General features: G+C 51.6%; 1 protein-coding gene across 1 annotated transcript; it reads right to left on the bottom strand.

Moving 5' to 3' along the window:
- Positions 1-420: 420 nt before the first annotated feature.
- Positions 421-11,796, bottom strand: LOC116869212 (uncharacterized protein DKFZp434B061-like). Its single transcript, XM_032860267.1, has 3 exons — positions 11,555-11,796; positions 7,274-8,717; positions 421-582 (listed from the first exon to the last, which is right to left on the bottom strand). Exons 1-3 carry the CDS (start codon positions 11,794-11,796, stop codon positions 421-423), a joined length of 1,848 nt encoding a protein of 615 aa, XP_032716158.1.
- Between the last annotated feature and the right edge of the window lie 462 nt (positions 11,797-12,258).

Genomic DNA, 12,258 nt, shown 5'->3' with positions numbered 1-12,258 from the left:
GGAGCTTGGGGCTCTCCACAGTAACCACAGCCAAACTCACTTCCCACAAATGAGACAGAGAGTCCCTTCTGGAAGGAGGGTCTGGGGCTGCCCCTCCGTGTCTGCCCAGGGCGGGTCTGGCTTCAGGCGCCACGGCACCCGCTCTCACCTGTGTTGGCCTCGTTCTCTGAGGACAGATGACCATTTTCATCGCTCAGAGAGGGCGAGTTTTGGCAGCCTGTCTGCCATCCGAACCACAAAGCCCCTCCCTCTGGCCTCACCTAAGAAATTCCTGATTGACGCGGCTTGTGTCCCATACCCCGTCCTGGACCAGCCGCTGTGACCTGCGAAGGTGTGGTTGGGCCTCATCCCGGGTCACATGTTCCTTCCCAGGCATTCCCACCCCTGGCTCTTTCCCACGAATCAGGTCTCTGTCCCATGTCACTTCTTTAGGTCCCACAGGTGGTCTCCGTTTGCCACCCGCTGTATGTTCTCCCTGCCCCTCACCGCTGCAGGGAGGGCATCGTTAGCTCGTGCCTGGGGGCTCACAGCAGAGGACAAGCGCCCCCGGGCCGCGAGCTGGCTACTGTAGAAGCCCTGGCGCTGCGATAATACACTCAGTGAAGGTTGGTTGCAAAAATGAGCGACGACCCATTTCTATGTCCAGGGAAACCAGGGTCCCAAACGACACTGAAAGAACGCACCAGAACTGTTCCCTACGGGGGCACGGGCTGTGAAAATCAGTTCCTCAAAGGAAATGGAGATTTTTAGGCAGAAAAAAGCAACCATCAGCTGGTTGTTTCTGCTTGGAGGCAATTTTGTGTTTTAGTCCAGCTGAGGGTGGACCTTGCTGGGGGAAGCGGCCCAGCACCTTCCCCACACGCCCACCGTGCAGATGGGAACAGCTCCTTTGAGGTGAGCAACCACGGTCTCTGTGGAATTCCTAGAGAGCCGCTACTGGCAATTCCAGACAATTTTATGGAGAACGAGGAGCTGTTATCCAGTTCTAATATCTGTGACCCCCAGAGCCCTCTCGTGCTTTGACAGCTCATTTCCATCTCACAAATATGTTATATGGGTCTTAGTGTGACTATTAAGTCACTAGGCCCAGGCTTATGAATAAGCTTTTATACGTTAAGCCTTGCATCTCACTTGTGAACTGCTTCTTATCCAGATGATAAAAAGCAATTTCAGTAGCACTTAATTTAATTGGTTTGTGACCAGATGAGGACGCCGGGCCCCACTCACAGAGCTTGGGCAGTGTGCCTTGGCGATTCTAGAGAACACATGCCTTTCACGTTCAGTCACCTCCTGGAGTCACCCCTGACTTGTGAGCCGGAAGGTGGCAGATTCCCTGCACGTTAAACAAGATTTGTGCAACTTAATCTTTCAAAGAACTGAAAGAAATGATTAGACAACGAAGCAGTTGAGCTCTATTTGGAAACTGGGCCCGATTTCTCATGTAGCCTGCCTGGTCTCGTATTCTCTTCTCTTCTGACAGAGCCGCGTTTGTTCACCCTCACATCTGCACCCTGTTCCCAGGCTTCCATATTTGTCAAAATGTCACTCTTAGAAAGCCCACAGGCATGTTTACTCTCTCATCAGCCTGCCCAGAGCTGACTCTATCCTTCCTTCCTTCGGGGAACCGGGATGAGATAAAAAGAGCTCCGTGTCTACACCACATCGACCTGGCCGTCGACTCCGCGCACCATCCCAGAAGGCTCACCTCCTCCTTGATCTCATCTCCTCACCAGTGAAAGGAGGAGGGAGAAGGTTCTTTACATTTCTGTTTGTCTCTGAACTCCAGGACTCTGCCCACGGAGCACTTTCAGCTCCAAAGTGCCTCCTCCTGCCGTCGCCTGGGGTGGGGGCCTTTCTCCAAGCTCTTCACGTCATCAGGCTCGGGTCTCCGTCCCCAGCTCTGGGCTCTGATGACAGTTTTTTGGGCAGCTGCTGAGGCAACTGTAGCCTCCCCTCAAAGGCAAAGAAATTTGCTTCTCTGTCCCTTGTGGGAATGTCTCATCGTCCCCAAAGGAAATGCCCGTGATAAATGCAAAGCAGCACGAGGGCCCCCGGCTCTGCTGGTGACACCAGACTCTGTTTTCTGTTGACTCTGGCCAGTGATCCTCATGCTGCCTGTGGAAAAAAAGAGCTATTTTTATCTGAGATGATGGACAGTAAATCACATGCCTGGTTTGCAGCAGCTCAGGGCTGAGAGGAGCCCTGCCACTTAATAGGAAATACTGACCTAAGGCCTATGGGCCGATTTTCTGAGCGTGAATAACCTGTACCGTAGACGGGCAGGGCAGAGTTTGCGACTTCGGTTTGCTTTCACTTGAACGGGGGGCTAATTACCATAAGAATTAGTTTTATGTGGCTATCATCCAGTCCAGAGTTTCTGTCCTATAAAAGAATTATAGTAATTAGTGCATCTAGCCAGCGCAACAATACAAATACCCAGTGACATTTGTGATTCCAGCAGTGTCTTTGCTACCTGGGCAATTCTCCTTCTGAGTATCTGTTTCTCAAGAACATGGTTTTTAATAGCTTTGACTTGACATTTATATCTTGAGTAAAACTGAAATGGGCAGCTAAAGACTAATTATGCTAAATATTCCAACAGGCGTAATTACCAGGGCTTTGGCAGGGGGCACCAAAAGCAAAGCCTCAGTGTGCCTTTTTCTTTTCCTTTTTTCCCCCTCCTTTTCTTCTTTCAAATGTTTTAAATTTATCTATTTGTTTTTTAATTTTTTTTAATTTAATTTTATTTTTTCAGTGTTCCAAGATTCAGTGTTTATGCACCACACCCAGTGCTCCATGCAATATGTTCCCTCCTTAATACCCACCACCAGGCTCACCCAACCCCCACCCTCTCCCCTCCAAAACCCTCAGTTTGTTTCTCAGAGTCCACAGTCTCTCATGGTTTGTCTCCCCCCTCTGATTTCCCCCAATTCACTTCTCCTTCCCATCTCCCAATGTCCTCCATGTTATTCCTTATGCTCCACAAGTCAGTGAAACCATATGAAAATTGACTCTCTCTGCTTGACTTATTTCACTCAGCATAATCTCTTCCAGTCCCGTCCATGTTGTTACAAAAGTTGGGTATTCATCCTTTCTGATGGAGGCATAATACTCCATAGTGTATATGGACCACATCTTCCTTATCCATTCGTCCGTTGAAGGGCATCTTGGTTCTTTCCACATAAATTTTTTTAAAGATTTTATTTATTTATTTGACAGAGAGAGATCACAAGTAGGCAGAGAGGCAGGCAGAGAGAGAAGAGGGGAAGCAGGCTCCCTGCTGAGCAGAGAGCCCGATGTGGGGCTCGATCCCAGGACCCTGAGATCATGACCTGAGCTGAAGGCAGAGGCTTTAACCCACTGAGCCACCCAGGCACCCCTACATCAATTTTTTAAAAATATTTTTTATCTCCCAGCTTTTTATTTTAGACTTATTTAATGGAAGCTGATGGCCCTATCCTAATGATTTTTTTTTGCATAATCTATAGCAACAGCCTTTTTATTTTAGCACCATTTCAAGTTTGCGTTTCTGTCTGTTAGATTCTTTCTCTTTAGAGAAAAATGGGTTCAGAGAACAAGCAAAATCTTGGCTTGAGCTCTAGCCTTGGGAGTTTTCTGAGCCAGACCCCCCGACTTGCTTTAAGGGCCAGTATGCCCTGTGCAGCAGGTGCCTCGCCTGGTGGTAGACTTTGCTGTGGAGGGGAGGGCAGGTCCTCGAGGATTTGGTTTCTATTAAGTCAACAGCTAAACTGAGAAACGAGCTTTTCACTAGCAAATGTTAATTATAATGAAAAATTCCCAGCCGTATACACAGGAGAAAAACCGAGAGAGAAGCACCGCGCCGTGATTTCCCGTGGATCACGGTTGGCAGCATTTCACTGCACAAGTCAAGGACCTTATAGGCAAGATTATCTAGAAAATCCCTTGTTCAGAAACCAAAATCCTTTAAGTCTCCAGTATTTAAATGCAGCTGTATTCCTGATTAGATGTCAGGACTAGAGCACACTGAAGTGTCCCGTTGAGTGATTAACTCAATGGACCAATTTTGCTTTTAGATACTTCCACGGAGGAAAAATTTGCATACTCATTTGGAAATGACTGTCATCTTTGTGGGTTATGCAGGAACTGGGGTGGGGCACACTTGTGGGGGCCACCACAACCCTCGTCCCCCGATTGTCTTCTCTCTGACTTCATCTCTCAGTGAATCATTTTTATCACCAGGAGTCTGGCAGGGACACTGGGATGCTGCTCGGACCAGAGCTTACGCAGCTTTCAGTGCCTTGTGGATCAGTATCCCCGCTCCGTCTGCAATGCAGGGCTCAGCTCCCAGACAGGCTTTGTGGCTCTGTGCCATGCAGCATGACCTCTGGCCCGATGCGAGGGCTCCCTAGGACAAATACGTACCTGGACTTGTTTTGGTTTTGTGCTTATAATTTACCACATATGTCATGAATTTGGTATAACCTTAACATTCCCTACCATAGACAGAACTTCCGTGAGTATCCACTCAAACTCTCCTTCCTTCTGGGGTCCCCAAGCAGGTGGACAGGGCCTCCCCTGCCATCCCTCAGCACTGCGTGGTGGTGGAAGGCCGAGGCAGGTGTGAAGGGCTTTCCTCCTTGTAGCCAACAGGGGCATTTGGTCGCTGCCCCCAGAACAGGCCTTGGTGGCTCTGGAGACTCAATGTAATCATGAGCCACACACTGCTAAGGGGCCTGGACAGCAGCTTTGGTCTTAACCTTTGTAGTAGGGTCTGGGATAAGGAGCAACAGGAGACCTGCACACTATAGGTCTACATGTTTTCAAGTTATTACTCACCTTTACAAATTCATGAGTACAGTGTGTCAGAGCTTTCTACCTCGACAAATGCGGTTTCCTAAAGATGTGGATGGCCAGGAGTGAGTCTAGACTCTCCTTTTCTTCAGGCCTGAAGAGCCCTGCCCTGGGGTCAGGGTTCCACATGCCCCTACAAGTTCCCACTCTGAGAGGCCAGCCCAGGAAAGGCGTACATGCTGCTGGGAGTAGGCTCAGCGCTATTCAAGCAGGGGATTCCAGGGATCTGGGGTGCTCACCGAGTGATCTTGGAGGGGCCTGGGCTCCAGTGTGCCCCAGGGGGAAGGCCGGGTGGGCCTCTCTCAAATGCCAGCTCCAAGGCAAGGCCCACTGGCCTGCGTCTACGGCAACATCAGTGGGTGCACATGCGTGATGAAAGCACAGGAAAGTCTGGGCTAGGTCACAGTAGAGACAGTGTCCTTAGTCACATTTGGTAAGATTCGAGCCATTTTTGGTGAGAGGAAAATAAAATTCCGTGCAATAATAGTACTCGAAGTGATGCTGCTTATACAGAGCTCTATTGGGTTGTACATTAGCTATGTGTCCCCAGTTCTCATTGCTTGTGTTGGTTCAATAACTTACACTTCATTTTACCTCCTTAAAACAAATGCTTGGGTCCAAGTAGTCTCTAGTTCACGATGACACTGCACCTTCTGTCACCCGGAATGGGCAGACCAGTCTTCTTTTAGAGATTTCAAGGGTTTAATCCTACTTGGGTATGCTCCACTCACTCATAATTCTATCATGGGTGTGGAGGAGGGAGAGGGCATGGAAAAATGTGACCAAAAAAATCCCATTAAACACATACTAGGTCTATGCCAGGTTCTGGGCATGCAATCTGCTTTTATGCCCTCCGTATACCAAAGAGATGAGACACTCTTGTATCCACCCTATTACAAAGACTTGGAACAATGCCACAGAGTTCACGTCTCCTGTTCTCTATTATGACACTTAAACATGATTGTATTTTTTGTTTACGATTTTCCCCTGTGGATTCCTTGCACGGACAGTCCAGGTTTCCGCCTGGTACATTGTAGGTCCTCCATAAACACTCGGTTCTCAGGTATTTAATATGAGTAATGTCAGTACTTTGAAATCCCTAAAGGTAATGTGGCACGAAGACCAAAGGAAGAGTTTCTAGAAACTGAGGTATCCTATGAAATAGACAAACAGGCCTTGGGCCCGTCAACAACGTCATCTCCAGTCTCTGGAGTAGTTCTGCAAGTTGGGCTTGAACAAGATAGAATCACCAGCACTGTGTTCACAATACGCAGCTGAGCTGTCCATGGGCAGAGCTGCTGGGCACAAATCTACGTGGGTCTACCGAGCAGAAGCGCACATGACAGCCCACTCTGTGCTGAATGCAAACAAAAATGAGGTGGCAGCGAGGGGCCTGGGCAGAAGTGATGTCTTAAGTTGACCTCGTAAGACACAACCATGGGTTGAGGCTCTGAACTGAAGCATGGGTCTCAGCAGTGAGATGTCCTTTTTCAGCAAAGGCATGAGGTACGGTGGGTCAACTCCCGGCCTACCTGGAGCGAGAGTAGTTACCTCAAATGGCACCATTTTGCCTAGAAAGGAAAAGGATGCCCTTGCATTTCCCAGCTATGGGGGTAGAGGACAGCCTTGTTTTCTGTAGGAGGGAGACTTTGATGAAAACTGACTTTTTAGAGAGATAGCTGACCAGTAAACAGATGTGGGTCTGTGGCCCAACGGGCTTCCTAACATTACCTCACAATAGTTACGCTCCATTTTTGCCAGCAGGCCACAGGCTCACGAACAGCCACATAGAAGACAGCGGAGGACGGGCTGCTGCCCGTAGGCTGACCCACTGCGCTGGACATGGTCAGTTCCTCCCCCCAAGATCACACATTATGCATCCCATCCGGCATTTCTTGGGAGCAGTAAAGGCTTGGCTTTGCTGGGGAACAGAAGTTCTGTCCCCTCTGGAATTTTTTTAAATTTAAATTCAATTAGCCAACATATACCATGTCATTAGTTTCCGATGTAGTGTTCAATGATTCCTGAGTTGCATATAACACCCAGTGCCCATCACGTCACGTGCCTTCCTGAATGCCCATCACCGGGTTCTCTCATCCCCCCAAATTCCAGCAGTGATCTCTAAGTTATGTATCTTAAGAAGATTTGAGGGGTGCCTGGGTGGCTCAGTGGGTTAAAGCCTCTGCCTTCGGCTCAGGTCAGGATCCCAGGGTCCTGGAATCGAGTCCCTGCATTGGGCTTTGTGCTCCGCAGGGAGCCTGCTTCCCCCCCCTCTCTGCCTGCCTCTCTGCCTACTGATGATCTGTCTGTCAAATAAATAAATTAAAAAGAAAAAAAAAAGGTTTGAATGTGGTGAGTTAACTAATGGCTCTAAGAAGTATATGTAGCTCAGTCTGTCTGCTTTTGTCCTGCAACAGTAAACAGTATTAAAAGAAGTGACAGTCTCTAAGGGGTTGTGCTCCTTGTTAACGTGATCTGGGGTCCCCTTCTTCACGGCGCTCTTCTTCTCTCGGCTCCCCTCCTGGGCTGGATGCCGTGTCCGCAGCAACTGGCACTTCCACTTGCTTCCGGCGGCCGCGGCCTGTGACCACGGACGGACTAGCGCGAAGCGGCCGAGAGTAAGACGGTAGAGACTCGTCACAGCGCTCTGAAGCAGGAAGGTAAATCCCGCGGACTGTCCTCCACTAGGACAAAATAGCAAACTTCCCTTTGTCCGTGTCGCTCCGACTGCCTCTCGCCGGCCACTGAGCTCCGGTGGCCGCGAGCTCCTTCCTGCTCTGTCGCGACCCCGGACGCCCCGGGAGCAGCATGACCGATGACGAAGCGTCTCTTCACGGCATTTATTTTCTGAGAACGAAGCCCCTCCTGAGTGCTCCCCGCGGTTCTTCGGCAGCGCGGCTGACACCGTCCGTCCGTCCGTCCGTCCGTCCGCCGGTTCCCGCCGTCGGCCGAGGAGCTGCCGCGCTGCGAAGCCGGCGGCGTAGAAGGTGCGAAGCCGCGAGGAAGCATCGGCTCGAGTCGTGAGGAGCAGGACGCGCGTTTCTCCGTCATTTCCGGTTATCGGAGAAAAGCGTGAGAGAGCGAACTTCCTTCCAGAGCTGCTAGGAGGCCTGCCGCGGTCGCGCTCCGGGCCACGGGGTCTCGGAACACGGAAACCCGCCGCCCTCCAGGGCAGCACCGGCCGGCGGGGGCTGCAGGCGCCGCTTCTGCGGGCAACCTGGCTGGCGGCCGAGGCCCCCGGTGGCGTCAGAGGCCCGGCGGGGCCGCCGGTGGCGTCAGAGGCCCGGGCGGGGCCCCCGGTGGCGTCAGAGGCCCGGGCGGGGCCGCCGGTGGCGTCACAGGCCCGGGCGGGGCCCCCGGTGGCGTCACAGGCCCGGGCGGGGCCCCCGGTGGCGTCAGAGGCCCGGGCGGGGCCCCCGGTGGCGTCACAGGCCCGGGCGGGGCCCCCGGTGACGTCAGAGGCGCGCGCCCGTCCCTCGGTCCGCCGTGCCGCGCTCTCGCCCCGCGTGCGGATGACAGCCTGGGCGGGAAGTTGCTCTCCGCAGAGTCTACACCGTGGGTTGCGCTTCGGCCCCTGCGGGGATTTCGTCGGGTTTGCGGACCGACCGGAGCTCGCTCTGCCGGGGCCGCGGGCTCGTCCTCCTGTGCCTGCGCCTGCGCCCGCCGCCCGCAGACCCGGCGCCCTGCCGCTGCCCGGGCTTCCGTCACCCTGTCCCCAGCGGGCGACGCGCTGCGGGACCCTGTGCGCGACCGTCAGCCTGCGCAGGGTCGATTTCTTCCCTGTACGGGACCCGCGTCCTGCTAGTGCACGGGGCCGTGTGGGAATTTGGCACTTGGCAAACAGAGGTCGTTCTCGGCTAAAATAGTAACAACGGCCGCTCTCACTATAAGAGAAATGGTGCGATGAGCCGCTGAGGAATTCGTTTCCTCCTCAGCTGGGTCGCTGGTGCCAACCTGGCACGCGCGTCAGGAAAGGCCGCAGGAAACGGGCCCTGTGGCCTCAGGCGGTGGCCTCGGTGGCGCTGGGAGGTGGGCCCGGCGCAGGCTTGTGACTCCTCCTCGCCAGCTGGTTGCTGCTGGACACCGGCCCGCAGCCGACTGGGGACCTGGGGCCGCGCCTCTCGGGGCCGCCGGGACGAGCGCAGGAGCTGTGGCTGCTCTGCTCACTCTTGGCTTCACCCCTCGAGCGACCCTCCTTCCTCTCCCCGCAGCCAGGCCAGACCCTCCCGTGTGGCTCCATTGTTTCCCTCTGACTTTTTGGAAGACTGAGCCAGGTTCTAATACTTTAATCTGTTTTTAAGCAGTTTAAGAAGAAGCCGGTAACCTTTACCTTTCTTCGTCCTGCTCAGGGTTTCCAAGCTTGCCGGACCACAGTGTCCTTTCATTTCCTTTCTGCCCTGTCAGTACTCCTCCGAGTGTGGGCCTGGGACCCCAGGCATCCCTATAACTTGGGGGTTTGTTACGGACGCAAACCCCCAGGCCGCCCCCCAACCAGTGAACCAGAGACTCCTGCGGGGGCCCAGCCATCTGGGTTTGAAGGAGCCTCCAGGGGACTTGGAAGCTCACTCATTTCTGAGAACCAGACTCCGTGTTTTGAAGTCAGAATTTGTCTCTCACATACTTCTCTGTGAGGAGTCCTGGGAAGCTCTGACAGTGACAGACATAACGTCAAGGACCATCGTGTCTGCTGAAAGCACCCATCGTTCCTCTCAATCCTGTCTCACTTCTCACTGGCCTGAGGTGGAAATCCCACCTGGTAGGGCTTCCCACTGGGCTACCAGCCAAGCCCACCCGGGTTCTGCTTATTTCTGTCCTTTTTGTCTTCTCAGCATCCTGCCCGCTTGTGTTCCCCCGAGTCCCCTCACTCAGTAACTTGGTCATCTCAGAACTGATCAAATGATGCTTCAAGTCTGCCACGATGACCTTTCTGGGCTTTCCAGATCACATCTGTGCAGATTTTCTCCGTACATTTGGGACAAGTCTTTTGCCCGTGGGGAACTGTTCTTGTCAGCCCCGGAAAAGTGGTTCTCTTCCTCTGCTAGGAGGAAGCCCTCTTTCCTAGGCCCTCTCTGAGAATGGTGGGACCTGGCGGCAGACTTCATTACAGACTTCATTATCTGTCTAGTCTGGCCTCCAATCTCTCATTTCCCCCTTTGTGTGGTTTATACGAGTCCAAGATTGCAACCTCATGCAAAGGAAACCCTACTCTCCCCAGCTGCCAGTCTTCCTTCCCTTGGTTTTTCCCTTCCTCCAGGACACCTGCCCTGACAGGGAGTCCGACTCATGCTTTTTCTCCCAATATTCAGTTTTAGAAAATTTCAACCCCCTAGAAAAGTGGACAGAATACTACAACGAAAGCTTTTATACTCTTCCTGCAGACTCACAAATTGCTGGGATTTTGCCACATTTGCTTTATCTTCTCTGTCTCTGTCTCTCCAGACACACACACACACACACACACACACACACTTTTTTTTCCCTGAACCTTTTGAAAGTAGGTTATAGACACCAGGACACTTCACCCTTGAATATTTCAGCTTGTGTTTTCTAATGGGAACACTCTCTTACATAACCACAATATCATTACTACATAGTATGTAATATATGTGATTATTTTATATGTTGTATATATGTTAACTAATATATGGTCTCTGGTCACATTACTTCAAACGTCCCCATAGTTGTATCTTATCACGTCTCTCTGGTCTCTTTTAATCTGGAATAGTCCTTGTGCCTTATTTTTAAAAAAATTTTAAAATTTTGTCTTCCATGCGATGGAAGGCCAGTTGTTTTGTCTGGAATTTGTCTGTTTTCTCATGATTAATTCCAGGCGAGAGGCTTTTTGGCCAGAATACTATGTAAATACTGGTAAGATCTGGTGAAATTCAGGTTATACAAGGGTAGGAATCCGTACTATCATCCCAGAGTCACAGAGCAGAAAGGGGCCGCGCAGTCTCTTCATGCTACAAATGAATACACCACAGCACAAAGAAGTCGGCAAGCCCGGCTCGCGACACAGCTGGTGGCAGCTAGCTGTTGCTGGTGCACCATTGATTAAACCCTCCTAAAATGTTAGCGTTCACTTCCTTCAACTTTTCAGGACCGCAGTGAGTGTGAGATTAATACCGGAGATATGGGGCAGCTGACATGCTCACACGGATGCCTGAGTGTGTTGTTGCAAAGCTTCCTCTTTTCCCTGCTTTGAAGTCTAGCAAATTCCCCTCGTGACCTCCCCGAGAGATACTCAAGAAGCAACGAAAGCCTGTTTCAACAGGAAAGGTAAGTTTTACGTAAGGAGCGGCTTCCTACCAAGCTCCACTGCTTCTAGGTTAAGAGAAGCAGCCGCCCAATGCTTCCGAGCTATTTGTGCTGATTTAAAAAGCAGGTGTCTTTCCATTGACCTGTTTTCAGTGCTATAATCCCATTACCTTGGCACAATCCTCTGGAGCTTTGCTTTGTTTGGGAATTTTAAATTCCTTTATTTGCAACAGATGAAAAGCTATCTGGCACACGGGCCGCATTTGGATGCAACTTTTCTGTGGGTCTTTCGGCCTTCCTGAACGCACACGTCCACGTACTTCCTGGGTAACTGCTTCTGGTCTGCCCACTGCCCCCAGTTTTAACTAGCAGCCCTACTTGCCAACCTTCCAGCCCTTCCTGCCAAGAGACTAACTAGTGGCTCTGTGGATGAGTAGAAAACACCGCTCTCTGCGAGCTGTACCAGGTTGCTTCACTCCACTGAGTGGGCCCTCTCTCACGAGCAGTCCCTTCGGTCCCCGTTTTGGTGGAACTGTGCTGGTGCGACGGCTTGCGGCGTCGCCGGGGGGTGGCGGGCGGTGAGCGGCCTTCCCAGCTCATCTCCATCACCACCTGGCACAGGGCACGGCGGGACAGTACCCATGCTGAGAACCGGGACGAGGAACCTGATGGGCTCAGAGCAGAGGATGGCAAACCACGGTCCATGGACTGAATCTGGCTGCCTCCTGTTTTTGTCCAGTCTACCCTAACGATGGTTTTTACAGTTTTAAATGGTTGGGGAAAAAAAATAAAAGAAAGAGTAATATTTCTTGACATGTGAAAATTATATAAGATTCATATGTTGCTGTCCATGAAAAAGGGATTATTGAAACACACCTGGGGTGCCTGTGTGGCCCAGTCGGTTAAGCATCTGTCTTCAGCTTGGGTCATGATCTTGGGGTCCTGGGATCAAGTCCTGCATCACATCAAGATCCCTCATCAGTGGGGGGTCTGCCTCTCCCTCCCTCTATCTCTTTCTCTCCCTATCTCTGTCAAATAAATAAAATAAAATAAAAAATACCCCCATGGTTATTTATTTATGTATTGTCTATGGCTGCCTTTGCATTACCAACCCAGAGCTGAGCAGTGGCAAGGGCTCACATCCGGCTCACAGAGCCTGCACCAGAG

The sequence above is a fragment of the Lontra canadensis genome, unplaced genomic scaffold, assembly GCF_010015895.1.
Source record: "Lontra canadensis isolate GAN:19392208 unplaced genomic scaffold, GSC_riverotter_1.0 scaffold18, whole genome shotgun sequence".
NCBI lineage: Eukaryota > Metazoa > Chordata > Mammalia > Carnivora > Mustelidae > Lontra > Lontra canadensis.
The sequence above is the reverse complement of the archived record's forward strand: the minus strand, read 5'-3'. Positions and strand labels throughout refer to the sequence as shown.

What these genes read in the sequence shown, in the direction of transcription:
- LOC116869212 (XM_032860267.1), bottom strand. Translation starts at nt 11,796, where the DNA reads ATGGACCGTGGTTTGCCATCCTCTGCTCTGAGCCCATCAGGTTCCTCG. An exon ending in CAGTGGAGTGAAGCAACCTG is followed by an intron (nt 8,718 to 11,554) that starts GTACAGCTCGCA and finishes TTTCTCTTATAG; the next exon opens with TGAGAGCGGCCGTTGTTACT. An exon ending in AGCACAACCCCTTAGAGACT is followed by an intron (nt 583 to 7,273) that starts GTCACTTCTTTT and finishes GTATTATCGCAG; the next exon opens with CGCCAGGGCTTCTACAGTAG.